This window comes from Trichomycterus rosablanca, chromosome 7 (genome assembly GCF_030014385.1).
Source record: "Trichomycterus rosablanca isolate fTriRos1 chromosome 7, fTriRos1.hap1, whole genome shotgun sequence".
Taxonomy (NCBI): Eukaryota; Metazoa; Chordata; class Actinopteri; order Siluriformes; family Trichomycteridae; genus Trichomycterus; species Trichomycterus rosablanca.
In genome coordinates this window covers 13,560,276-13,588,052 of record NC_085994.1, presented here as the reverse complement: position 1 = coordinate 13,588,052, position 27,777 = coordinate 13,560,276, and the positions used below count along the sequence as shown (strand labels likewise).

Below are 27,777 nucleotides of genomic sequence, written 5' to 3'. Positions count from 1 at the left end.
TACTGCTCATTGAGCATTGGGACTCAAACGCACAACCTCCAAACAATGTATTAAGAAATGTTTTGTTGCACCACTCATAAGCCACTTTTACAGATTTCTTCAGATATATTTGAAAACTTTGCCCTTATAATTATTATAATAAAAACAATTTTAACATGGGAAGCAGCACAATCATTTTAATTTGCAAAAGTCTTTCACAAAAAAGACAAGATTTCAGCAGCATTAGTATTCAGACCCTTTGACTTCCTGTGTACTTTATTATGTCGTGCCCTTGATTTTGAATGGATATAATTTTTACCCATCAAGCCAAACTTAATCACCCAGTATGACCAAGTGAAAAAGATTCTCCGAGCAGAACAGCAAGCACCTTGTCCCATGGAAAACTGGAATTGTAAGAATGTAAGAATTGAGGAATGGATGAATGCAGCCAAAAAGAAGAACATCTTTAAAGAAAACCTTCTCTATATCACATGTGAACACAGACTAGGGTATGCCTTTCAACATAACAATTACCTGAAGCAAAACAGTACTGGAGTGGCCCAGCCAAAGTCCAGACTTAAACCTGATGCCTGTAATCCAGTATGACAGGGATTGGGAGGATTTGCCATAAAGAAGGGAATAAAATGCCGAAATCTAGGTGTCTACAGCTCATGAAAGTATCCAAGAAGAGACGGAGGCTTCTAAAAAGCATTAGAAAAATGCAAATACTTTTGTGAATGAGAGATTTTTCTCTAAAACATGTCGTCATTATTGATTACAAGTTGTCTGACACAGTGGTAAATTACACTAGACCACTACCGCTGGGATCCAGGGTTTAAATCCCTAGTGGTGCTATCATTCAGTCAGGACTGTCTGGGGTGTGTTGTTTGCATTGTGCACAGTGATTCCGGGGACATAGTAAAATATTAAAATGATGATTGTTACAGATTATGTGTAGATTGTATACAATCAATAAATGGAAAAAAAATTTATCCATTTAAAGTCAAACCCACAACACAACACATGACACATTCAAGGGGTCTGAATACTTTTTAAATACTTATCTGTTTCCTTTTTTGTCTGGACAATTATTGCTACTCACTATGATTTATCATTTCATTTTTGCTGATGTAATGCTAGCCTAGTGAAATTCCACACAGCGCTGAGATCCAGTTCCATGGTTGATGATTCACTCCGGGTTTTGAGCTGAGCCCTGCAGCTCTCAGACGCTCTTCATCCTTTCACTCAATGAACTCGGCGCTCTAAAACTACCAGCACAGTCACAGCGGAGAACACGCACAGGGAAGAGCTGCAGTCTGTCAAGCTTTACTGGCATTATTAGAACCTGAAACACTCTGAATATCAGTCTGACGCTGTCGAATATGGAGGCACGTGACAATGTGAAGACGTTACTAGATCATGCTACAACTCTGAAGCTACACACGGGCAACCTGGTGCACCGCGGTCGGCTAAAAAAGAAATGCCCCTCTTCGCCTGGTGAGGAGGTGAGATATTATTATATTATATGTAGTTTTAATTCGGTGTGGGTATAAGAAAACAGCAGGTGCAATCAGAAATATATGAAAGCTCGGCTGTCTGTGGTCGGTGTGTTTCCATTAGTGACGTCATTGATGTCATGTGAACACGCTAGCTTGTCTTTAAATTTAATCTATAATTCAGACAAATATTACACTAATAAATGCTGTTTTTCTCAGTAAATAACTTGAATCGACATGGGGTTGGGGTTTAAAAGTTTATTATGTGTAAACACTGTAAATGTGTCTAGTTTCAAAGTAATTCGGCTGAAAACAATACAAATGTTTGTTTAGCGTATTTCTGGGGAGCGTCCCAAACCGCTTAATCTCTTACTGGGTAGTGTTTGACTATAGTTATAAGTCAGTGGGAAGTGTGCACTATAAAGTACGGTAGTGTTCAGTTTTAGACGCAGCCCTAAAGTGGAAACCAACTGGATTATTTAAGTGCGGATCAGTTATATAGAACCGACGATTCAGGAAAGACAGAATGCTGACAGAACAATGTACAATATACATACAGTACATTGTACAGTATAGGGTTGCCAGATTTTAGTCGAAATTAATCCTTCAACCACCAAAAAGCAATGCCTAAACACTTGGCAACCGTACTTTTATTTTCATTTTCTTATTCTTTGTTTCTGTTTTTGTGCCACTGTATTCGAGGTTTGTAAGTGATATACTTTGTATTATTATAAAAGCTTTTTAAATATTACATTTACAAAACGGATGCTTCATGATAAGCTTCATTTGCTAAACAAATGTGTGGTTTTAAAACGGACACAACAAGAACACGTTGTTTTACGAGTCTGCTTTAGCACACAATGTTGTTCTACGAAGATTTCGATAGCAACACATACACTAAAAAAGAAACTAATTTAGGACTAATTAATTAAGGAGTCGATTCAGAGTTTTCCTTTAATTTGTCACCCATCTGTACACTTTGTAAGTATGCAGTTACTGACTAGTCAATCAGTAAATATGCAGTGGGCACTCACTCCACTTTTGTAAAGTTTTAATAATGAATAATAAAGACCAAATGTATATATTCAACAGTCAATTATTTCTAATTGTATGCATTATTATTTGTTACTTTTGCTTAAAACTGTAATTTACCAATGTAAATGTAGGGTAATAAAATTATAACACCATGTAACTACCATTAATGTTATTCCACCACTCAAATAATAGTGGGTAAAAAGAAGGACCACAATCAGCCATAACATTAAAACCACCTCCTTGTTTCTACACACATTGTTCATTTTATCAGCTCCACTTACAATATAGAAGCACTTTGTAGATCAACAATTTCTGGCTATAGTCCATCTACTTCTCTACATACTTTTTAGCCTGCTTTCACCCTGTTCTTCAATGGTCAGGACCCCCACAGAGCAGGTATTATTTAGGGGATGGGTGATTCTTAGCACTGCAGTGACAATGACATGGTGGTGGTGTGTTAGTGTGTGTTGTGCTGGTATGAGTGGATCAGACACAGCAGCGCTGCTGGAGTTTTTAAATACAGCGTCCACTTACTGTCCACTCTTTTAGACACTCCTACCCAGTCCACCTTGTAGGTGTTAAGTCAGAGACGATTGCTCATCTATTGCTGTAGTTTAAGTTGGTCATCTTCTAGACCTTCATCAGTGGTCACAGGATGCTGCCCACGTGCTCTGTTGGCTGGATATATTTTTGGTTGGTGGACTATTCTCAGTCCAGCAGTGACGGTGAGGTGTTTAAAAACTCCATCAGCGCTTCTGTGTCTTATCCACTCATACCAGCACAACACACACTAACACACCACCACCATGTCAGTGTGACTGCAGTGCTGAGAATGATCCACCACCCAAATAATACCTACTCTGCAGTGGTCCTGTGGGGGTCCTGACCTTTGAAGAACAGGGTGAAAGCAGGCTAAAAAGTATGTAGAGAAACTGATGGACTACAGCCAGTAATTGTAGAACTACAAAGTGCTTCTATATGGTAAGTGAAGCTGATCAAATGGACAGAGTGTAGAAACATGGAGGTGGTTATCATTTTATGCCTGTTCGGGGTGTATATAGCTACAAAATGTACCTTTATTGTTGGTGAATCTAAGTAAAATAGGCAGTAACATACTACACTGTTCATTTGATGTTTATTTGATGTATCAGTCGATTGATTAAGACTTTATTTAAAACAAAATAAAGCTCTGAAGAAAACATTTAATATTAATTTTAAATCTTTTTCTGTCTTTGGGGGTTGAATATGTCTAATTGCAACTGTATGTGTGTTGTATTATTTTATTGCCAGCTTCAAGATTGTGTCAGATCAACACTTGGTGAGTGGTTTGCAGTGTTACCTTCAACACTCGAACCAGTAAGTATTTACATTATCCCCATGACCCGAAATGATCTCAGGGCTGAGTTTATATTTGCTAAAAAAATGTTTGGGGTGGTGTCCTGCCCCCTGTAGGCAACTAAACACAACATGTGCCTATCATGTATCAACCAGCTTGCTAAGAGATAGTTACAGTTACAGTGTTAAACAACAGCCAAAAAGAGAAAAAAATCCATCTACCTTCTTTTCTATTAGCTAGAGTAATGTTGGAACAGCATAAATTATTGTCTTATACCACATATTACTGTATTACATATTATCTTAAACCAGTACTTTGTTTAAAACATGCTTTTTTCTATGTACTATAAGTTTATAAAAAGCTTGTAGGTTGCAACAGTACCTTTTCTCTTCTCCCTATGTCATTTAGCATGATGCAGTAAGGCTGTATAGTTAAGCACTTTATGCTTATGCTTTATCAAGACTTAACAGCAACCGATTGTGTAGTGTACACTCCCCTTTTCATGCAGTGTGCAGTAGGCTTAAAGTAAACAATGGAGTGTACATTCTCTCAATTCCCATGACTAGGGTGAGTACTTTAGAAGTCAAGGGTGACTATCCCTGAAAATCAGGTTGTGTAGGGTAGGTTGTTGGGGTTGTTTAAACAAATTCTCATTCTCTTTGCTTTTCAAAATGATATGATAAATCTCTTATTGTACTTCAAAGTTGAATATATATAACTTTAGAAGACTTTTTAGAACTTTAGGTACCAGAAAGGTACCTCAAGGTGTGAAACGTCTGGGCAGAAAGGCTTAAACATTAAACATGTATTAAATTCATTGTTAAAAATAGTATTTATTTTAACCTTTTAACCATTAACTCATTTAATGTAATGGTTATGTGCCTTTTTTTTTTTAATTATGCAGCCAAATACATTTTAAAATAAAGTTTTAAAATAACTGTTTTTATGTGTTTTAATATTTGAAAGAATTTTTTTAAATGTAAATGGTAATGTTTGAATACTGATTGGCAACCCAGAGTCTGTAGCTTTGTAAGACAGGGTGGTGATAATTCATGGCTTAAATAAACAGTGCATTTGCTTTGGCTCCATCCTGCAGTGCTCAGCAAATGTGCCTCATTTTGCTTGATAAAAGCGAGTGCTAGTCTTAACTCTCACAAAGCAAAAGCTTACAGAGACATTTTTTCTCATATAGTTGTAATAACACAATGTCAAGTTTCTACATGCAAAAAAGGTTTCAAGGAAATGAATGACAACTAAAGCTTCCTGAAATGTCATTTCTATTCAGGTCCCTTTTTATAGCATGCAAATATTGATTTACAAATTTGTTGAAACAAGCTGGAATTATTTAAGACATGCTTAACATGTTATTCTTTAATTGTATTTTCCCATGGTGTTGCCAGGAACTGCCCAGCGTTCTGGATTGTACAATTCCAGACAATACAGAGGCCATCACGCCAGAGGAAAGAGAGGAACTAAGGCTTTCTGGTAAGAACATTTGACTTAATCAGTAAACACTGTACTTGTAGTGTGTTTATGCCCTGTGTGTTTAGAACTGCCATCACACTTTTTTTCTGTCTTCAGTTAAACTGTTCCTTAATGAGTCTGACTGCACGTCCATCAAAAATGCAGTGGATTTGGGTGAGTGCCAGTTGAATTACAGTGTAAGCTAGTTATATAAATACTATAATTAATAAATTAGTAGAATTTAAAGATAAGACTGCACAGCCCATTGTTTTGGGTGGCCAATTCTGATTATTTTTACATTTTCTCAAATTAGCTATAAATATACCTAAGTAAAATGTGTCAATTCAAAACACAAACTTACTATGTTTAAAAAAAAAAAAAAGATTTATCGAATGTGACAGCTTTAGCTTTAATAGTAAGATTACTATATAAACTCCACAATTTTAAGCTCTACCCTACCTGTATTGTCTTGCACACGTTTGCACATGCACAGTTTATGTAGTATTAGTTAATTCTCTGTTGTTGTATGTAGTACCTGCAGGTCATGGCGGAATGTTGTTTTTGTACTGTACATGCTATATGGTGAAAATTACAATAAAAACCCACTTGACTTTACTTGATAACTTATTAGCATTTACACCGATGAGGCATAACATTATGACCACCTTCCTAATATTGTGTTGGTCCCTTTTTTGCTGCCAAAACAGCCCTGACCCTTTGAGGCATGGAGTCTGACACCTTTCTATCAGAACCAGCATTAACTTCTTCAGCAGTTTAAGCTACAGCAGCTCATCTGTTGGATCGGACCACACGTACCAGCCTTCTCTCCCCACGTGCATCAATGAGCCTTGGTCGCCCATGACCCTGTTGCCGGTTTACCACTGTTCCTTCCTTGGACCCCTTTTGACAGATACTAACCACTGCAGACCGGGAACACCCCACAAGAGCTGCAGTTTTGGAGATGCTCTGACCCAGTCATCAAATTGGTCCTTGTCGAACTCGCTCAAATCCTTACGCTCGCCCGTTTTTCCTGCTTCTAACACCTCAGCTTTGAGGATAAAATGTTAACTTGCTGCCTAATATATCCCACCCAGTAACAGGTGCCGTGATGAAGAGATAATCAGTGTTATTCACTTCACCTGTCAGTGGTCATAATGTTATGCCTTGTCGGTGTATATAGGTGGTTTGGGGTACAGCCAAAATCATGCCCCTAACTGGATCATTTTGATTAATTCTAGTAGTTGCTTTGGATAAGTGTCTGCTAAATGCATTTAATGTAATTAAACAGGGCAGCTTTGTCTACTAAAAAGAATAAGAATGTGATTATGCAAAGTAAAATTGATACTGAAATCCCACTTGTATGTAACGCATCTAACATTATTTTTATTTTGTTTATTAGCCACTGTTTTTATCGAGTTAATATAAAATTTAGAAACACTTTTAAAATGGTTCCAATTAAACCTAAGAAACTATAAGAATATATGGTGCTGGCTAATTAGCAGAATCCGTGAGTAAACTGAATCTGCTTTCTCTTTCTCTCACCCAGCATGTGTGTCGTTGGGTGTATCACAGCTGGATTCAGTGATCATCGCTCCTCCTCCGTTGCCTGAGGATGAGACTCTCACCCTGGCTCACCTGCAGCCACTGTGGGTAGAGCTGGAAAAAAATGTTCAGAGTCAGAAGGTTGTTTCTATCGGTACGTCAGACCTGGACAAAGCTCTGCTTGAACAACTATACAGCTGGGCACAGGTACAAGTCTAGTTGCTTATTAAACATTTTCATAGCATGTTTACCTGATTTAACAGTATGTAAAACATTGGCATTGTACGTGAGTGTTTAATGCAAAATCCTGGGTCAGACTTTGACTAGTTTAGTGACAGAGTTACTTTTCTGTGTTGGCTGATGATGCCATGTTGATATCCAATATTTATCATGTGTCAATTTTCCAGTTCCAATAATAATATATACAAATTAATACTAATGTGTTCCAGATCCACCAAGCTAGCATTTTAACCTACTTTTAAATGAACTAATGTGATAAAATAATAATGTTGTGCATGCACATTTCAGGGTTTTCATCTACTATTATGCATTTAAGGCAGGCTGCCTTAAACTACATCTGTATATTTATTTCACTGTGTGAAATTGAAGACAACTTTAGGAGCCTCCTGTCAACCAAGAACATGAATCTGTGGTTACTGTGGCCACAGGCTTTTTGTGACAGTTTTAAGAGGTTTTTTTGGATTGTGTTCTAGCTGGTCACCCAAATATATTGTTGTTTTGGCCCTTGTGGAATTAAACTTTTTTTTTTTTTATTTGTCACCATGTCCCTTATTAGCACATGCTAAAAAAGACCAGAGTATTTAATTATTTATATAATGTTAGTATATAATTTTATCCTTTTTTGTCATGTCTTGTTTAAAGATACTAATGTTTTGTTTTAGTCTCTTTTACTGTTTCAGTTTTTAGCTTTGTTTTTTATGACTGTACAGACAGGAAAGATTAATCATCAAACATGATTGGTTGTTAGACGTCTTTGTAAATTGGAAGACTAAGCTATGCTCTTGTGTAAACAAATAACCAATCTTATAGAAAGAGCCAGACATAGGGCACATAAGAAGGGAGAGCGCCCACCGATATGTGATAACTGTAATACACAAATAACTATTAAACATTTATTAACAAAGTGCACAGAATATAACAAAGAACGTCAAAGACTTGCAATACCAAATACAATGGTTGACAGTTTTAACAAAACCAAAATAGAGACTCAGTTTTCCAATAATGGTATATACAAATTAATACAAATGTCAGTGTTTGTTTGTTAGGATTTTAAGGTCATGTTTTACACTTTTTGGTTACATTCATGACAGAAACGGTAGTTACTCATTACACAAGGTTAATCGATTCACAAGGTTATATCAAACACAGTCATGGACAATTTAGTGTCTCCAATTCACCTCACTTGCATGTCTGTGCATTGGACTGTGGGAGAAAACCGGAGCATCGGTTTGGAGCATGGAATGACCAATGTGTAAACATGGCGTTAAGCAACAAATAAACAAACAAACCATAGTCTGAGTATTCTTGACTTAAGTGCATGCATACAATGATTAGTGAAGATTCATGTTCAGTAAATGCTTGATCTAAATCTGGATCCGGTTGGGTCAGGGGTACAAGACAATACATCCTGGACAGGTCACATACAGTACTTCACCTATTGCTTTCTTGCCTCACACCTAGGTGCGGTTTAGAATAGCCAGTTTCCCTTCAGTATGTTTCGGCTTATAAAGGAGCACCTGGTGAAAATTCTTTCGCATTCCTGATGAGACTCCTCACAGACTGTGATTAGAGTGCCCTAGAACCCCACCTGCTGTGCCATATGCCATCTCACAAAAAACGATATTATTGCCATGATCTATTTTTTGCAGCTACACAATATTCTGCACGTCTAAGTAAATATGTTCTGTTTTGTTTGTCAGGTCAAACCCAGCAGTAATCAGGTGAACCTGGCGTCCTGCTGTGTGATGCCTCCAGACCTCACTGCATTTGCTAAAGAATTTGACATTCAGCTTTGGACACACAATGATTCCAAAGGTACCAAGTATTTTCTGTTTTGCATCATTCTACTTATAACAAGCTATGACCTAGACAACAGTGCAACAATGGTTTCCATTATGAATAGCTTTCCATTATAGACACACACTGCTGCACCTTTTACCTTTGTTTTATATTCTTTGTTAAAAAATGTTTTTAATGTGTGCAGAGCTGATGAGTTCAGCCGGCTTTCAGAAGGCACTGCAGGAGAGCAGTAAGGAGCTGCAGGTGGCAGACTGGAGGCTGGAGTGGGTACTACGTTACTCCATAATTGTCAAAAGCCGAGGAATCATCAGAGCCAAAGGATACCTGGTTCATGCAAAGAAAAGCACCAAATAGCATCGTCTAATTTATGAAATTTACAGAATGCATAGAATGTAGTTTTTAATGAAATAATCACTCACTGAGTACTTTACAGTACACCTATCAGTCATGTACATTCATAATGCTGCCCCTGATATACATATACCAAAACAACACACACACACACAGCCATGTCATTACCATGTTATTGTCAATGCAGTGCTGAGCAGGGTCCACCACCCAAACATTGTGGTGTACCTTAAAAACAATCAATGAATGTAGGTACCAGATAGGTGTACCTAATAAAGTGCTTGGTGAGGGTTTTAGTTGCATAATTGGCTTCAGTAATAAAAGCTGGAAGTCTTCTGTAAAACATTTTTAAAGCAACCGACTGCTTGGATGTGAAGTGTGTCCAACCCTTGAATCATACTCCATTGTGGCCTCTGCTATGTTATTGATTTTACATATTGTAAATAACTCATGGGTTGACATTCAATGCTCAGATGTGTTTAAGTGCCTTTGTCTGTCTGATTTGGTCAGTAAATTCTTAAGTTTTATTTTATAATCTGTTAAAAGGCAATAATGAAACAGAAACACTGTAGGGATGTTACAGAGATTTAGATGTATGTATTTTAAATCAAGGAAGAATGAATTTTGGGTTATTTAAATATTTTAATGAGGGGAAGAATTGTAAATGCTCCAGGAAGTATATAATTTTACTGTAGGGTGAAGAAAAGTTAATGCAGTAAGGCTGTTCTCAGAGGTAGGCTGATAAAGCTTAGTAAGAATGAATTGCATTGTTTTAGTGACCACGTTATATGTTCATCTTTTTCCATATTTAAATAATTCAACCCTGCTGGTGCTTTGTGTCATGTATGCTGCATAATGCTATGCTAAAAATAGCTGATGTGATTCATTTTATTCAGATTTTAACATATGTACATGATGTGAAAATCAGTTTTTCAAATGTGTTGTACTTATGTTTATTTATTTAGAATTGCTACACCAAGGTCCAGAGTTAGTAGTGTACATTTGATCCCCCCCAAATGTTTCAAGTTGTCTTATTTTTAATTGGGTTCGTAAATACAAAAGTTTAAGCTGGTTTATGTGATTTCCTGTATTATGTGAAATGTGCACTGTAAAAACTTTGCATTGTGAATTCAAAGTCGAAAGTTTACCAGACAGTTTTTGGGTTTTTAATGATTTCTGCAACTATTTTCTGGATGATTGGAACACCTATTTCTTTATCCCCATAAAATAAAAAAGGAACTTAAGTTCTTCTATACACTTATTGTGGTTTTCCTGATTGTGTATTGGGTCGAAAATGTATATGGAGCCACTTAAATGATGTCGGTAGTGTTAGGTTTTTTTTTTGGTTTTTTTTTTTTAAATGAAGGGCAGTGGTAGCTCAGTGGTTAAGGTATTGGACCAGTAATCTGAAGGTTGCCGGTTCAAGCCCCACCACTGCCAAATTGCCACTGTTGGGCCCCTGAGCAAGGCCCTTAACCCTCAATTGGGATCAGTCATAATTCAGTCATTGTAAGTCACTTTGGATAAAAGCATCTGCACCTAAATAAAACATTTTGATTTATTTCACCGTCTCTCTGTTGACATTGCAGTTTTACAAAATCCTAGCGAGGTGGCTAGTTATCTTAGGATAACTGTATTTACATTTTCAGCATTTAGCAGATGCCTTTATCCAAAGCGACTTACAGAACTGTGACAGTATACAGCCTGAGCAACTGAGGCCCAACAGCAGAAACCTGGCAGTAGTGGGGCTTGAACCAGCATCCTTCTGATTACTAGTCCAGTACTTTAACCACTAGGCTACGGCTTGCCCTAGCCTACTGTATCCATTCTTTTTCACAAATTGAAACTATGTCTAAAAAGCTTCCAACGATGACTGTGCATCAGGGTCTATGGCATGGGTGACTTGCATGTGTGAGATGGTATTATTGTTACTGGTTAAGAGGTTGTCACAGTGGCTCAATGGGTAGCACTGTTGCCTCTCAGCAAGAAGGTCCTGGGTTTGATTCCCAGGTAGAGCGGTCTGGATTCTTTCTGTGTGGAGTTTGCATGTTCTCCCCATGTCTGGGTGGGTTTCCTCTGGGAGCTCTGGTTTCCGGTCCAAAGACATGCAAGTGAGGTGAATTGGAGATTCAAATTTGTTTATGACCGTGTTTGAATCTTGTGTAATGAGTAACTACCTGTTCTGTCATGAATGTAACCAAAGTGTGTAAAAACATGATGTTAAAATCTTAATAAATAAACTAAATTAATTACTGATTTATTATTATTGTTTTGATTTCTTTTCTGTTAATTATTACTGTGATTTCCACTTATGTATATTTTTTACATTTATATAAAAAAATCATAAATTAACTAAATGAAACACGAGGTTAGACTGTTGGTGTGATCTACGTACATACAATTGAATTCTAATTTACCATCTGGGATTAATAAGGTGTTAGAACAGACTCGATGTCAGAAATTAATAAAGTGTAAGAACAGACTCGTTTATGTCGGTATTAATAAGATGTTAGAACAGACTCGATGTCAGGAATTAATATAGTGTAAGAACAGACTCGTTTATGCCGGGGATTATTGAAGTGTAAGAACAGACTCGTTTATGTCGGGGATTAGGAAAGTGTAAGAACAGACTTGTTTATGTCGGGGATTAATAAGGTGTTAGAACAGACTCGTTTATGTCGAAGATTAATAAGGTGTTAGAACAGACTCGATGTCAGGAATTAATAAAGTGTAAGAACAGACTTGTTTATGTCAGGGATTAATAAAGTGTCAGAACAGACTTGTTTATGTCGGGGATTAATAGAGTGTAAGAACAGACTCGTTTATGTCGGGGATTAATAAAGTGTCAGAACAGACTCGTTATGTCGGGAATTAATAAAGTGTCAAAACAGACTCGTTTATGCCGGGGATTAATAGTGTCAGAACAGACTTGTTTATACAGAGTCGTTTATGTCGGGATTAATAAAGTGTAAGAACAGACTCGTTTATGTCAGGGATTAATATAGTGTCAGAACAGACTTGTTTATGTCGGGGATTAATTAAGTGTCAGAACATACTCGTTTATGTTGGGGATTAATAAAGTTTAGAACAGACTCGTTTATGTCGAGGATTAATAAAGTGTCAGAACAGACTCGTTTATGTCGGAGATTAATAAAGTGTAAGAACAGACTCGTTTATGTTGGGGATTAATAAAGTGTCAGAACAGACTTGTTTATACAGAGTTGTTTAAGTCGGGCATTAATAAAGTGTAAGAACAGACTTGTTTATGTCGGGGATTAATAAAGTGTCAGAACAGACTCGTTGATGCCGGGGATTAATAAAGTGTCTGAACAGACTCGTTTATGTCGGGGATTAATAAAGTGTCAGAACAGACTCGTTGATGCCGGGGATTAATAAAGTGTCAGAACAGACTCGTTTATACAGAGTCGTTTATGTCGGGGATTAATAAAGTGTCAGAACAGACTCGTTTATACAGAGTCGTTTATGTCGGGGATTAATAAAGTGTAAGAACAGACTCGTTTATGTCGAGGATTAATAAAGTGTAAGAACAGACTTGTTTATGTCGGGGATTAATAAAGTGTCAGAACAGACTCGTTTATACAGAGTCGTTTATGTCGAGGATTAATAAAGTGTAAGAACAGACTTGTTTATGTCGGGGATTAATAAAGTGTCAAAACAGACTCGTTGATGCCGGGGATTAATAGTGTCAGAACAGACTTGTTTATACAGAGTCGTTTATGTCGGGATTAATAAAGTGTAAGAACAGACTCGTTTATGTCAGGGATAAATATAGTGTCAGAACAGACTTGTTTATGTCGGGGATTAATAAAGTGTCAGAACAGACTCGTTTATGTCGGGGAATAATAAAGTGTAAGAACAGACTCGTTTATGTCGAGGATTAATAAAGTGTCAGAACAGACTCGTTTATGTCGGAGATTAATAAAGTGTAAGAACAGACTAGTTTATGTTGGAAATTAAAAAAGTGTCAGAACAGACTCGTTTATGTCATGGATTAAAAAAGTGTCAGAACAGACTCGTTTATGTCGGGGATTAATAAAGTGTAAGAACAGACTTGTTTATGTCGGGGATTAATAAAGTGTCAGAACAGACTTGTTTATGTCGGGGATTAATAAAGTGTCAAAACAAACTCGTTTATGTTGGGGATTAATAAAGTGTAAGAACAGACTCGTTTATGTCGAGGATTAAAAAAATGTCAAAACAGACTCGTTGATGCCGGGGATTAATAGTGTCAGAACAGACTTGTTTATACAGAGTCGTTTATGTCGGGATTAATAAAGTGTAAGAACAGACTCGGTTATGTCAGGGATTAATATAGTGTCAGAACAGACTCGTTTATGTCGGGGATTAAAAAAGTGTCAGAACAGACTCGTTTATGTCGGGGATTAATAAAGTGTCAGAACAGACTCGTTTATGTCGGGGATTAATAAAGTGTCAGAACAGACTCGTTTATGTCGGGGATTAATAAAGTGTCAGAACAGACTCGTTTATGTCGGGGATTAATAAAGTGTCAGAACAGACTCGTTTATGCCGGGGATTAATAGTGTCAAAACAGACTTGTTCATACAGACTCGTTTATGTCGGGGATTAATAAAGTGTAAGAACAGACTCGTTTATGTCGGGGATTAATAAAGTTTCAGAACAGACTCGTTGATGTCGGGGATTAATAAAGTGTTAGAACAGACTCGTTTATACAGAGTCGTTTATGTCGGGGATTAATAAAGTGTCAGAACAGACTTGTTTTTGTCGGGGATTAATATAGTGTCAGAACAGACTTGTTTATGTCGGGGATTAATAAAGTGTCAGAACAGACTTGTTTATACAGAGTCGTTTATGTTGGGGAAAAATAAAGTGTTAGAACACTCGTTTTTACAGAGTCGTTTATGTCGGGGATTAATAAAGTGTTAGAACAGACTCGTTTATACAGAGTCGTTTATGTCGGGGATTAATGAAAAGTCAGAACAGACTTGTTTATGTCAGGGATTTATAAAATGTCAGATCAAACTCGTTTATGTCGGGGATTAATAATGTGTAAGAACAGACTCGTTTAGGTCAGAGATTAATAAAGTGTCAGAACAGACTCGTTTATGTCAAGGATTAACAAAGTGGTAGAACAGACTCGTTTACACAGAGTTGTTTATGTCGGGGATTAATAAATTGTTAGAACAGACTCGTTTATACAGAGTCGTTTATGTCGGGGATTAATAAAGTGTCAGAACAGACTCGTTTATGTCGGGGATTAATAAAGTGTCAGAACAGACTCGTTTATACAGAGTCGTTTATGTCGGGGATTAATAAAGTGTCAGAACAGACTCGTTTATACAGAGTCGTTTATGTCGGGGATTAATAAAGTTTCAGAACAGACTCGTTTATGTCGGGGATTAATAAAGTTTCAGAACAGACTCGTTTATGTGGGGGATTAATAAAGTGTAAGAACAGACTCGTTTATGTCGAGGATTAATAAAGTGTCAGAACAGACTCGTTTATGTTGGAGATTAATAAAGTGTAAGAACAGACTCGTTTATGTTGGGGATGAATAAAGTGTCAGAACAGACTTGTTTATACAGAGTTGTTTATGTCGGGGATTAATAAAGTGTAAGAACAGACTCGTTTATGTCGGGGATTAATAAAGTGTCAGAACAGACTCGTTTATACAGAGTCGTTTATGTCGGGGATTAATAAAGTGTCAGAACAGACTCGTTTATACAGAGTCGTTTATGTCGGGGATTAATAAAGTGTAAGAACAGACTCGTTTATGTCAGGGATTAATAAAGTGTCAGAACAGACTCGTTTATGTCGGGGATTAATAAAGTGTCAGAACAGACTCGTTTATACAGAGTCGTTTATGTCGGGGATTAATAAAGTGTCAGAACAGACTCATTTATACAGAGTCGTTTATGTCGGGGATTAATAAAGTGTAAGAACAGACTCGTTTATGTCGGGGATTAATAAAGTGTCAGAACAGACTCGTTTATACAGAGTCGTTTATGTCGGGGATTAATAAAGTGTAAGAACAGACTCGTTTAGGTCGGGGATTAATAAAGTGTCAGAACAGACTCGTTTATACAGAGTCGTTTATGTCGGGGATTAATAAAGTTTCAGAACGGACTCGTTTATACAGAGTCGTTTATGTCGGGGATTAATAAAGTGTTAGAAGAGACTCGTTTATACAGAGTCGTTTATGTCGGGGATACACAAGGTGTTAGAAAACAGACTAGTGATGGGTCGGTCGCGAACGATCCGGCTCTAAGAGCCGGCTCTTCAAAGTGAACGACGGGATCCGGCTCCTGATTGGGAGCCGATTCGTTTTTTTCCCGGTTTTTTTTTTCTGTTAAAGCCGCACGTGATTGGTCAAGATGCGTGGTGGCGTTTGTGTGTTTACACTGAGCAGGAGGGGAGGGGTTACACACACACACACACACACACACACACACACACACAGACAGCGTGCACACGAACAGGATGGAGAGAGAGAGAACTCAGCGCTTTACACAAATCAAATCAAATCACTTTATTGTCACGTCACATTAACACAGGTGTGAAAGGTGAATGAAATGCTTAGGTGCTCAGTCCCTCACAGTTCCAATACACATTAATTACAAAAATATACACATTAACTTACACAGCCAGATATTACACGCTGGAAAGGTGAGGAAAATGAGTGAGAGGAGACATAGTAAAGTTTGGACTCGAGGAGCCCCTTTTACAGAGAAGTGCAGACCCACTGGTGGGAGACCAAGTGTTCAGTCTACCCACATCTTATACATGTGATTGCACATAGACTGTGTATCTGTCCACTCAGAGAGAATCTATTTTAACAGGGCAGATCATAACAGAAAAGAGAAACAGGATCAACCCATCAAAGATGAGCTCCTTGGTTTTTCTGAATGCTGATCTTCACTAAACTATCTTCTTTTTGTTTTGCACATTTTCATTTATATTTTGTTGAGTGATGCTTCGTTGATGTTGTGTTATTTCACTCTAGATGCTTGTTTATTTTGTTTTGTTTATTAGGATTTTAACATCACGTTTTACACTTTGGTTACATTCATGACAGGAAAATTCACCTCACTCGCATGTCTTTGGACTGTGGGAGGAAACCGGAGCACCCGGGGGAAACCCACGCGGACACGGGAAAGACATGCAAACTCCACACAGAAAGGACCCGGGCTCTTCACCTGGGGATCGAACCCAGGACCTTCTTGCCGTAAGGCGACAGTGCCAACCACTTAGCCATCATGCCGTCCCACTCTAGATGCAAATGTACAAATAATATACACAATCGGATCTTTTTGTCTAATTGAGATGGGTCTTTGTTTTTGTATTTTATAATTTATTGTTGGAGCACTCTGTTCCATGTTGAGTATATAAATAAAGCAGTTTAAATAATAAACATTTAATACAATGTTGTTTTACATTAGTAATTCATTTTACATGTAATTTGGTAATAAATTAATTTAAGCAACAAAAAAATCTAAGGAGCCACTTGGGAGCCGAAAGAACCGGCTCTCTAAAAGGAGCCGAAATTCCCATCACTAAAACAGACTCGTTTGCAATGATATCGATATGATCGATGTTCGATCGATGTTTGTGTGTATAGATTGATAGGGTCTTAGTATGAGAGAAGCACATGTGTTAACCGGAAATGTGTTTGCAAACTCAGCGGCAAGATGGTGGCGACCAGGAGAGGAACATGTGTGAGTACTCCGGTGAAAAACACAAGCGATCAGGCTGATTCAGCAACGGTATGTTAGAAATAAAGTCATGAGAGAAATCTAACTATTACATATATGTGCTGTAAATAAACGCTATTACTTCATACTCAACCCATCTGAACCTCAGAGCTCTCCCGCTGCTAGCTCGTTGTTAGCTAACAGTGTAGTGATGAGTTTTAGTAGAGAAGTTAATCAAATGAAGTGCAGTTTAAATACATGCATAAACTCATGATGTTTTCTGTTAGAGAATGTAGACTAATAACAGTGTTGAGAGGATTATAATGTCATTTCGTTTACAGACAGAACAGATGTAATTAAAAATTAAGTGTTTAATTATAGTACACGTACACGTGTAAACAGTGTGTATTGCTTGTACTGCACCAAGTAAATAAACATCCTCACTCAATAGTTTGTGTAATGTACGTTAATACAAGCAGTATGAACTGGAGGATTTTATTATTTCAATGTAAGTTACCGCGTGGGTTTAGGGAGTAAGTAAGTAAGTAAGTAAATTTTATTTATAAAGCACTCTTAAAACAACTTACGTTGACCAAAGTGCTGTACATCGAATAAGCATACATAACACAACAATATATTAAAAAAGTAAGAACCAAATAAAAATACAGAGTAAGAGACAAAATAAAACAAATACAAATAGACTAAACAATTAAAATTAACACAGCTCCTCACTGTTCAAATGCCAGCTTATAAAGGTATGTTTTTAGGAGTGATTTAAAAACAGCGGCCGAAGGTGCTTGTCGAATATTAGGAGGTAGAGTGTTCCATAGCCTCGGAGCATAAACTGCAAATGCACGATCACCTTTTAGCTTCAAACGAGCCCTAGGAACAGTCAACAAACTCTGAGTGGCTGATCTTAAAGATCGCTGTGCGGTTGCGGGAGAAAGCATACCACTGAGATAAGCCGGGGCTTGACCATTAAGCGCTTTAAAAACAAATAAAAGCACTTTAAAATGAATCCTGTGCTGAACAGGCAGCCAATGTAGTGAGGCAAGGACTGGTGTAATATGGTTTCTTTTCTTGGTATTAGTCAGTAACCTTGCTGCTGCATTCTGGACTACCTGCAAGCGCTGCAACAGAGACTGACTAATCCCAATATACAGAGAATTACAGTAGTCAATTCTTGCAGAAATGAATGCATGAATAACTTTTTCCAGGTCAGAATAGCAGAGAAAAGGCTTAATCTTTGCAATATTTCTGAGCTGGAAGAAGCTATTCCTTACCACAGAGTTGATTTGTTTATCAAATCGGAGGTCAGAGTCAAAGATAACACCAAGATTTCTCACAGATGTTTTGACACATGTAGACAAGTGACCAAGGTTATTGGAGACACTATTGATGTGATGAGGACCCCCAAAAACGATAACCTCTGACTTGCTTTCATTCAGCTGAAGAAAATTGTCAGCCATCCACCTCCTTATGTCCTCAAGACAACTGCTAAGAGATGTTAACGAGCCATTGTCATTCGGTCTAATGGGAAGATAAAGCTGTATGTCATCAGCATACAGGTGAAAGCTGACATTGTGCTTCCTAATTATTTGACCCAATGGCAGCATATAGAGAGAAAAAAGGAGGGGCCCTAGTATGGACCCTTGTGGAACACCACAAGAGACATCAGCAGAAGAAGAGAAATAGCTGCTAATATTCACTGAAAAGGTTCTATTCTTAAAATAAGATATGAACCAATTCAGGGCCTCTCCCTGTAACCCCACCCACTTTTCCAGGCGACCAACAAGTTGGGAGACTGTTGTTCCCCTTCATACAGCCTGTGCATTACATCCTGATTATGCTTCTGTGTGATTTTCTGTTGGTCACTTTCTTACACACACACACACACACACACACACACACACACACACACACACACACACACAAACACACAAACACACACACAAACTCAAAAGAAGCTTTATTGGCATGACAATTAAGGACATTCGTATTGCCAAAGCAAGTTACAGGGAAATATAAACAATAAAAATAAGAAAGAACAAAAATATACAGAACAGTTACATGTGCAAAAAATATAGAATAAAATATTAATAAAAACAGTGCAAAATAATAACAATAAAAAGTATAATATTTACAATAATGAGGTAGTAAAACAATCAGTTTGTGCGCGTGTGTGTGCGCGTGTGTGTATGGGACATGGTCACCCACTGTCCCTCACCTGGTGGCAGGTGTGAGTATAGAGTGCTGCTAGTGTGCAGCTCTCTCTGTGTTCCCCCAGTAGGTGGGGCAGTTTGTCAGGGAGGGAGGTGAAGTTGGGGATGATGTTATTAAATTTAGGGAAGAATTGGGAGCGGACGTGGTGGTACTTGGTACACCGGGTGAGGAAGTGCACCGTCTCTACTGTACTGAGAGTGCAGTGCTGACACAACCTCTCCTCCCGGGGCAGCCAGGACCGGGTGTGTCGCCCCGTCTCCACGGCCAGGTCGTGTGCGCTCAGTCTGTACCTCGTCAGGGTGTTTCTTAATTTAAAGTCGGATACTGCGCTCAGATAATCTGCTGCACTGTAGTGTCTGTTTAGGGCCAAATAACACTGCATTTTACTTTGAGTTTTAGTTTCAGTTTCCCAATAATTCAGATATTTAGTTCGGAGTTTTTGTGTAATTTGGTTTATTCTAATTGGGTTTGCAGATTTCTTCTGTTCCTGAGTCTTTATTGTGTTAGTGTGTGTTAGTGGTGTGGCGGCGTGTGTTAGTAATGTGTTTGTGTGTGTTATTAGGGTGTCTGTGTGTGTTAGTGGTGTATCTGTGTGTGTTAGTGGTGTATGGGTGTAGTGACTCAGGACCAGTTGGATGAGGGGACTGGTATGTTTGCTCAGCTCTTGGTGTTTCAGGGCTTTATAATGATAAGATTGGGGGTCACACACACCCCACACCACACACACACACACACACCACACCCACACACCCACACACCCACCCCCACACACACACACACGTTATTGTTAAGTATCAATCTAAAAATGTTGGTTTTATTTTTAAAATAAACATCTTGCAAATATTATTCAATAATAATATTAAGTTCAGTTTTTCTTTGATATTTCTAGACAATAAGTATAATATCTGGCAGTGGTAGCTCAGTGTTTAAAGTTTGTTTGTTTGTTTGTTTATTAGGATTTTAACGTCATGTTTTACACTTTGGTTACATTCATGACAGGACTGGTAGTCACCCATTACACAAGATTCATCAGTTCACAAGTTTATATCAAACACAGTCATGGATCATTTAGTGTCTCCAATTCACCTCACTTGCATGTCTTTGGACTGGGGAGGAAACCGGAGCACCCAGAGTAAACCCACGCAGACACGGGGTTTAAGGTACTATACTAAAGATCAGAAGGTGACTGGCTTGAAGCCCCATCACCACTTGGTGGCCACTGTTAGGCCCCTAAGCTAGACTCTTATTACATGCATTGTATTCAATCACATTTACATTTTCGGCATTTAGCAGACGCTTTTATCGGGCAACACAGTGGATAAGTGGGTAGCACTGTTGCCTCACAGCAAGAAGGTCCTGGGTTCGATCCCCAGGTGGAGCGATCTGGGGCCTTCCTGTGTGGTTTGCATGTTCTCCCCATGTCTGTGTGGGTTTCCTCAGGGAGCTCCGGTTTCCTGCCACAGTACAAAGACATGCAAGTAAGGTGAATTGGAGATACAAAATTGTCCATGACTGTGTTTGATATAACCTTGTGAACTGATGAACCTTGTGTAATGAAGAACTACCATTCCTGTCATGAATGTAACCAAAGTGTAAAACATGATGTTAAAATCTTAATAAACAAACAAACAGACACTTTTATCCAAAGTGACTTACGGTACTGTGACGGTATACTGTCTAAGCTATTAAGGGTTAAGGGCCTTGTTCAAGGGCTCAACAGTGACAACCTGGCAATGGTGGGACAGTACCTTAACCGCTAGGCGAAGGTGATTGGTGAGTGTATATATAGGCCATAAGCCTGTTTTTCATAAATATTTTTGTCTGTGCTTTTGATATGATATTTAACAGGAAGGTACCACCACCACCAGAAGAACGCGACGTGGAACGGTAATAGTGACGACACAGTCCCAGGCAAAAGCCGAACACAACAGTGACTCCCAGCATGAGGAAGCAGAAGAGCAGAACACAGCACCTGCTGATCCAGTAAGCACACCTAAAAAGGAAACTAGTTCTAAACGACGACCAAAAGATAAACAGTCAGACTCTACAAATGAAGCGGATGTGTCCGAATCTGAATCCTGCTGCTCTGTGGCATCAGATGTCCTGGCAGTACAGCCGACATCTCAGAACAGGAGGAGAGCAGTCCAGAGGACGTCCACTGTTGTGGTGGTACAAGAAGAGACATCTACATCCGAATTATGTTCCTCACCAAACGTTAAAACGCTACGCAGATCCACAAGAGGCCAAAAGACCCCTGGTTCTGTCCCTGTAGGGTCTGCCACCTCACACGATGAGGATCATTCTGATGCTGAGTCCTACAGCTCTGTAGCATCTCTGTCCAAAGTTTTAGAAACACGGAGGATTACAAGGGCCCGCAGGAAGACTGCTGTTTACACTGAAGATGCAGGTCACTCTGAGGCTGATTCTTGCTCGTCTGTCGTGTCTGGCCCTTTAGACACCACTGCCCGTATGTCCACACGTAATAGAGCCAAGTCCACTGAGCCATTGTCCATCAATTTAGAGCAGAGCGAAACTACAGATCCACCATCTATGGCCAGCAGAACACGAAAGAGTCTTGCCAAAGCTAAGTTTGTTAATGAAGACCAAGCCTATGATTCTGACGGATGTAAATCAGGTCCTAGCTCGAGTCCTTGGAGAACCACACGCAGTGGGGTTCATTTTGGTGATCCTGATTCAGAATCACTTTCAACTGCATTTATGTCTCATGATAGTCGTAGTTCCAGTAAAGGCAAAGCGACACCTTCTAGAACAAGAAGCACAGTACACGTCATGCTAGATGTGCTAAATATATCTAAAGTGGGCTCTAACAAGAAGGAGTGTGAGGCTGAGAAAGCTCAGACTAAATCTACAGCAAATGTGCCATGTCAGTCTGATGGGGAAGATATGGAGAAGATTGAGGAGGAAGAGACTGATAAAACGCTCACCGGTGCAGATCTAGAATGTACCATTTCTGAACACGTTAAAGCTGATATTACTCTTACTTTTGATAAGGATGAAGTTATTAGCAGTTCCTCAGCAAACGTGGTCAAATGTGAGAACAAACAAGGTGTCCATTCAGAAAATACTGATGATGAAACTGTGGAAACTATAGAGGACTGTATTGCAAAGGAAAATCAGGCTGTGCAAGAACCCAATGCCATTGAGAAGCAATCAGGCACCACGCCAACTAAAGCCAAAAAAAGTGTCGCAGATGAAAAGACAGTTGAACAGAAGTTGGTGGGTGATTCTGGAGCTTTAGTAGACCACGGACCTTCAGAACCCGCTACAATGAGTGTAGTGGAGAACACAGATACAGCACAAACTTCATCCATGTCAAAACCAGAAGTGCCTACTGAAAACAAGTCTAAGAAAGAAGTGCTCAGTTTACTGGACAGCAGTGATGATGAGGAGAGTGATGCTGGACTTTCAGATGAGGAGAGATGTGAAGATGATGGTAGGGACCTTGAAAGTGAGGAAGAAATGTGCACAGATGACCATCAGCCAAGTCCCTCAATGGCTTCAGACTTACGCGCCAGTAATGGACTGTTTGTTATTGACACACGCCCTGGACTTCAGTCGAGTGAGAAGTACTACATAGATACCACACAGCAAGAAAAACATGATGCCGTTGGCGACTCTAAAGCCACCGTGGAGGAGGATGAAGAGTTTGTTGATGAGGAAGGAGATGATGATGAAGATGAGGACTCAAAAGTTCTCTTCACAACAAGAAAGCCGGCAATGTAAGAGTTATTAACAATGATTTTCTGAACTAATTTATTATTTTCATCTTGCTCGAGTGATAATCCCCCGATTTTACTTCTTTCAGGACGACGTTATCCAGTTCAATAGATCCTGGTTTGAAAATGAAGGAGCTTGGTGGGTTATATATAAGTTTTGATGGCACCAAACCAAAGTCTGTCTCTGATAACCTAAAGAAATTGAAGGAGCAGAAGAACCAAGATGAGGTCAGGGATTTTAATAAGTGTTGGTACTTAATTGCAGTTTTTAGTTGACTGAAATCTATGTAATTTTTGTGTCCTGTTGTAAATATATACACCGATCAACTATAACATTAAAACCACCTCCTTGTTTCTACACTCACTGTCCATTTTATCAGCTTTACTTAGCATATAGAAGCACTTTGTAGTTCTACAATTACTGACTGTAGTCCACCTATTTCACTGCATGCTTTGTTAGCCCCCTTTCATGCTGTTCTTCAATGGTCAAGACTCTCCGAGGACCACTACAGAGTAGGTATTATTTAGGTGGTGGATCATTCTCAGCACTGCAGTGACATTGACATGGTGGTGGTGTGTTAGTGTGTGTTGTGCTGGTATGAGTGGATCAGACACAGCAGCGCTGCTGGAGTTTTTAAATACCGTGTCTACACACTGTCCACTCTATTAGACAATTTTCCCTAGTTGGTCCACCTTGTAGATGTAAAGTCAGAGACGATCGCTCATCTATTGCTGCTGTTTCAGTCGGTCATCTTCTAGACCTTCATCAGTGATCACAGGACGCTGCCCACGGGGGCTTTTGGCTGGATATTTTAGGTTGGTGGACTATGTTCAGTCCAGCAGTGACAGTGAGGTATTTAAAAACTCCATCAGCGCTGCTGTGTCTTATCCACTCATACCAGCACAACACACACTAACACACCACCACCATGTCGGTGTCACTGTAGTGCTGAGAATGACTTGCCACCCAAGTAATACCTACTCTGTGGTGGTCCTGTGGGGTCCTGACCATTGAAGAACAGCATCAAAGGGGGCTAACAATGCATGCAGAGAAACCAATGGACTACAGTCAGTAATTGTAGAACTAAAAAGTGCTTCTATATGGTAAGTGAAGCTGATAAAATGGACAATGTGTGTAGAAACAAGGAGGTGGTTTTAATGTTATGGCTGATCGGTGTATATGGGGTGTAGACAAGATGTTGCCCCACACATACACACATTTCTTCCTAAAGAGTTTCTTATATGCTTATTTTATTTACATTGCTAATTGTTCCATATGCACCCTCTATGTTTATCTTGGAACTTCCCTTATCAAGCATGCCGTTTTTCTTATGCTGATTGTATGTCATTTGATCAGCCTGGTTTTTATTTATCTTTATGTTTATTTACAGGTGCTGAAAAAGAGTGTGATTGGTGCAGACTTTGAAAAGAAAGATGCTGTGCCACCATACAAGGAATCAAAACATATTGCGAAAATGAAGCGCAGGGTAAGCAGCGTATTTTTTTTTTTACATCTAATATATAATTATAGTGTTTTAAGTAAGGTTATTTTGTTATTTGGATTTAATTTTTGATGATAGAGATCATGATGTTTTTTTTATTTGTTTAGGAGGAGAGAGCTAAGACCACAGGAGAAGGCTGGTTTAACATGAAAGCGCCTGAACTAACAGAGGAACTAAAGAATGACCTCAGGGTCCTAAAGATGCGTTCAGCCATGGACCCAAAGCGCTTTTACAAGAAGAATGATCGAGAAGGCTTTCCCAAATACTTTCAGGTGAGGACTTGTCTGTATAACGAATTATAAATAACACACTATAGTCAGCAGTGCTACCAGGGATGAGCATCTTAACATTTGACTACTTAATCATGTATTTCAATACTGCATGTAAAGTAGCCAAAAACCTTTATAAATTCTTATAATTAAAACGTAATTAAGAAATTTAAAGTTAAAACTCCAAATAATGTGAGTAAGAGTTGGAACATATTCAATAGATGAAAAAAGACAATAAAAGTACAACTTAGTGAACAGGGCGCTTGGGTGGAGCATTGATCTATTATGATAGCCCATCACCATTAGATCCAGGTTTAAATCTCAGTGGTACTGTCAGCTGACCGGGCATCTACACAGACACAGTTGGCTATGTCTGGAAGGATGGGGACATAAAGCCCTGCTATGAATTTGGCGATTCCTGCCTTACTCCCAGTGTTTTCTGCAACCCTCACCAGGATACAGTGGTTAATAAATTAAACAGGCAATAATAATGATACAATAAACAAACAAGTATTTAAAATTGTGTTTATGAACAGGGTACATTGCACATGGTTTCCCCCTACAGTCCAAAGACATGCAAGTAAGGTGAATTGGAGATACAAAACTGTCCATGACTGTTTGATATAACCTTGTGTGAACTGATTAATCTTGTGTAATGAGTAACTACTGTTTCTGTCATGAATGTAACCAAAGTGTGTAAAACATGATGGTAAAAATCCTAATAAACAAACAAACATTGATGAATACAGTTTTAAATAAGTAAGTAAAAGTGAAGACCCATCATTAAAACGCCTTGCAGAATCCATGTGTAAAAATGTACTCAATGAAAGTCTTACATGCTTTCCATTAAGTCTTGAAATGTTAACTTTTCTGTAATCTGGACAATCATATACTTTGCTTTAAAAATAATTATTTATAAAGCAAAGCCATCCTTATTTTCTACATTTGGCATCTTATTTACTGCTGCATATTTGGACTGCATGACTTGATTGAACTGGTATTAATGCAATCTCGTTCTTGTTAACTTAAATGATTGTTTGTTTCTACAGGTTGGAACAGTGGTTGATAATCCAGTTGACTTCTACCATTCCCGGATTCCTAAAAAACAGAGGAAGAGGACTATGGTAGAGGAATTGCTGGCTGATGCAGAGTTCAGAAGGTAATGTAGCTTTAAATTATTGTATAAAACATTTGAATTGAATATTTGACATTTAGCAGGTGCCTTTATCCAAAGTCACTTACAGTAGTGTATAGTGACAGTATACAGTCTGAGCAATTGAGGGTTAAGGGCCTTGCTCAAGGGCCCAACAGCAGCAACCTGGCAGTGGTAAGGCTTAGAACCAGCGATCTTCTGATTACTAGTGGTAGTACCTTAACCTCTAACCAATAGTTGTATTTGCCCTGGTATTTCCATGTCAGATTGCTTTTAATGTGCTTTTATAGTTTCTGAATACTGCTCAGGTTGTCAAAGTTCACATCTAAAACTTAAAATTGGAATTAAGCACCAAATCTTGGTGTTAATGTAGCCATGTGTTGGCTCTGCATGCTCTTACTAAGCTTTCATTAAATACCAATTGTTTGTTTTGCATTTTTAGCTTTAACAAGAGGAAGTACCAAGAGATCATGTCAGAAAAAGCAAAAGAGGCTGCTGGAAAGATGAATCAAAAGAAAAAATTTCATAAAAATAAATGATGTAAGATATAACCATTTTATTCTGTACAAATATCAGAAAGATGGTTTTAGATCACAGTGATGCATTTTAATATGAATTATGTTTTTTTTTTTTTTCTCAAAATGTAAGACTAAAAATGATTTTCCTCAGTATCTTCATGTCTGATTTTTGTTTTTCTTGACTAAAGAAACATGACTTCTGTGACACCAGTCTGCAAGGATCCAGAGCATAAGAGTTTATCACTCACAAACTGCTCTTCAATAAATCATGTAAACCAGCTGCACATCTGTATTGTTCTTCTTCATAGTATTAGCGGAGATATTTCATGATCGGTTAGTCATGAAACCTATTATATTTTGTGAGCAGTAATAATCATCACATAATAAAAAAGTATTAAAGTGTGGACTAATAAAAATAGCCTAATTGGTTTGGAACTAAATGCTGTGTGAATTACTGTGTTTGAGCAGTGATGTGTGTCTTATACAGGTTCTTGTAGATTTTGCCCAAACTGTCTTCAAACACCTCTCTGTGAGACTTCCCAGTGTATCTGGCTGTCTTATTGGTCCAGAATGTTCCATTATCTAAATGAACAGATGGCTCTTTAGTGGTATCCCTGCAACAAGAAAACACATGCATTCCACTGCGCATTTAACTGACAAGTTAGAATTTTACTGCAAAGATGATTACATAACCTCAGGTATGCTTTACATTTAAATATGTGCATAGCAGTGCCTTACTAGAATCAGTATTAGTGTCCTTTAATCATGAATTAATGACAATAGGCTATCGGTTAAAATAATTTGACAGAATGTGAATTCCTGGTGGAAGCACTGCTTGATATTTTTCTGCTTCAGGCTGCCTGCTTAAGAAGGAATCTTAAATCACAGGTAACAACACCAGTGACTTTAAATACAAATCTATAATAGTAGTTTAGATTATTTACTTATTTTAAAGTGTAGGAACAGATTTTGGTCTACACCACCTACTGTGGTAAATGGAACCACACTATCCATTATTTTCCCAATATTTGAGAAGGGGCTACTGAACTTCTCACTGCACCACAAAGGTCTCTTTAGTTATTCTGTAATATGCAGTAAAAGTCCATTGTGCTGGATGTATTAACAATTGGATTATACATTTAATTTGCAACGTTAGGCACTAGACTCCTTGAAGCATTAAAGCAAGTTCACATTGTGGAGGAACTACAGAATATCGATATTGAATTATTTTAAAGAAAATTAACACACAATGTCCATCATTTTTGTGCGCACTTTTATTTTCCTTTACACTTCTATAGTAGTAAAGAGGAAATTAAAAACAAAAAGGGAAAATGTATTATATTGACGTGCATTCATCCACTTGCATTCATCCATTTAAGTGCATTCATCCACTAGTACAAAGCTACAGTGTCTATTATTCTTTTTGCATCCTTCATATACACTG

The 27,777-nt window shown here is 38.3% G+C and overlaps 3 protein-coding genes across 6 annotated transcripts in view; 2 read left to right on the top strand and 1 right to left on the bottom strand.

Moving 5' to 3' along the window:
• The first annotated feature begins 1,249 nt into the window (after positions 1 to 1,249).
• gclm (glutamate-cysteine ligase, modifier subunit) lies at positions 1,250 to 11,489 on the top strand. The gene is made up of 7 exons (XM_062998419.1): positions 1,250 to 1,484; positions 3,801 to 3,866; positions 5,247 to 5,331; positions 5,428 to 5,484; positions 6,857 to 7,059; positions 8,793 to 8,907; positions 9,077 to 11,489. The coding sequence occupies exons 1-7, from the start codon at positions 1,362 to 1,364 to the stop codon at positions 9,244 to 9,246; spliced, it is 819 nt and encodes a 272-aa protein (XP_062854489.1). The 5' UTR covers positions 1,250 to 1,361; the 3' UTR covers positions 9,247 to 11,489.
• A 5,417-nt stretch (positions 11,490 to 16,906) lies between these two features.
• dnttip2 (deoxynucleotidyltransferase, terminal, interacting protein 2) lies at positions 16,907 to 26,613 on the top strand. Of its 3 annotated transcripts, XM_062999023.1 has the most exons (8): positions 16,929 to 17,003; positions 21,003 to 22,894; positions 22,981 to 23,119; positions 24,283 to 24,378; positions 24,501 to 24,665; positions 25,712 to 25,821; positions 26,258 to 26,355; positions 26,522 to 26,613. In XM_062999023.1, exons 1-7 carry the CDS (start codon positions 16,929 to 16,931, stop codon positions 26,352 to 26,354), a joined length of 2,574 nt encoding a protein of 857 aa, XP_062855093.1. In that variant the 3' UTR covers position 26,355; positions 26,522 to 26,613. The 3 variants fall into 3 exon arrangements, with proteins under 3 accessions (XP_062855094.1, XP_062855093.1, XP_062855091.1); XM_062999024.1 differs by having other exon boundaries at positions 16,907 to 16,955; positions 26,258 to 26,613; XM_062999021.1 differs by having other exon boundaries at positions 26,258 to 26,613.
• Positions 26,357 to 27,777, bottom strand: part of spata6 (spermatogenesis associated 6) — a 21,772-nt gene continuing 20,351 nt past the window's right edge. For both annotated transcript variants that reach the window (XM_062999025.1, XM_062999026.1), the window contains one exon: positions 26,357 to 26,947. In XM_062999025.1, the coding sequence (XP_062855095.1) occupies positions 26,785 to 26,947 (163 nt within the window). In that variant the 3' untranslated portion in view covers positions 26,357 to 26,784. The remainder of the gene's footprint in view (positions 26,948 to 27,777) is intronic.

Excerpts from the sequence above, each read along its gene's own strand:
- gclm (XM_062998419.1), top strand. The coding sequence starts at position 1,362 with ATGGAGGCACGTGACAATGTGAAGACGTTACTAGATCATGCTACAACT. Across the intron at positions 1,485-3,800 it reads CCTCTTCGCCTGGTGAGGAG|CTTCAAGATTGTGTCAGATC; the intron begins GTGAGATATTAT and ends TTTTATTGCCAG. Across the intron at positions 3,867-5,246 it reads TACCTTCAACACTCGAACCA|GAACTGCCCAGCGTTCTGGA; the intron begins GTAAGTATTTAC and ends TGGTGTTGCCAG.
- dnttip2 (XM_062999023.1), top strand. The coding sequence starts at position 16,929 with ATGGTGGCGACCAGGAGAGGAACATGTGTGAGTACTCCGGTGAAAAAC. Across the intron at positions 22,895-22,980 it reads ACAACAAGAAAGCCGGCAAT|GACGACGTTATCCAGTTCAA; the intron begins GTAAGAGTTATT and ends TACTTCTTTCAG. Across the intron at positions 24,666-25,711 it reads GCTTTCCCAAATACTTTCAG|GTTGGAACAGTGGTTGATAA; the intron begins GTGAGGACTTGT and ends TTGTTTCTACAG.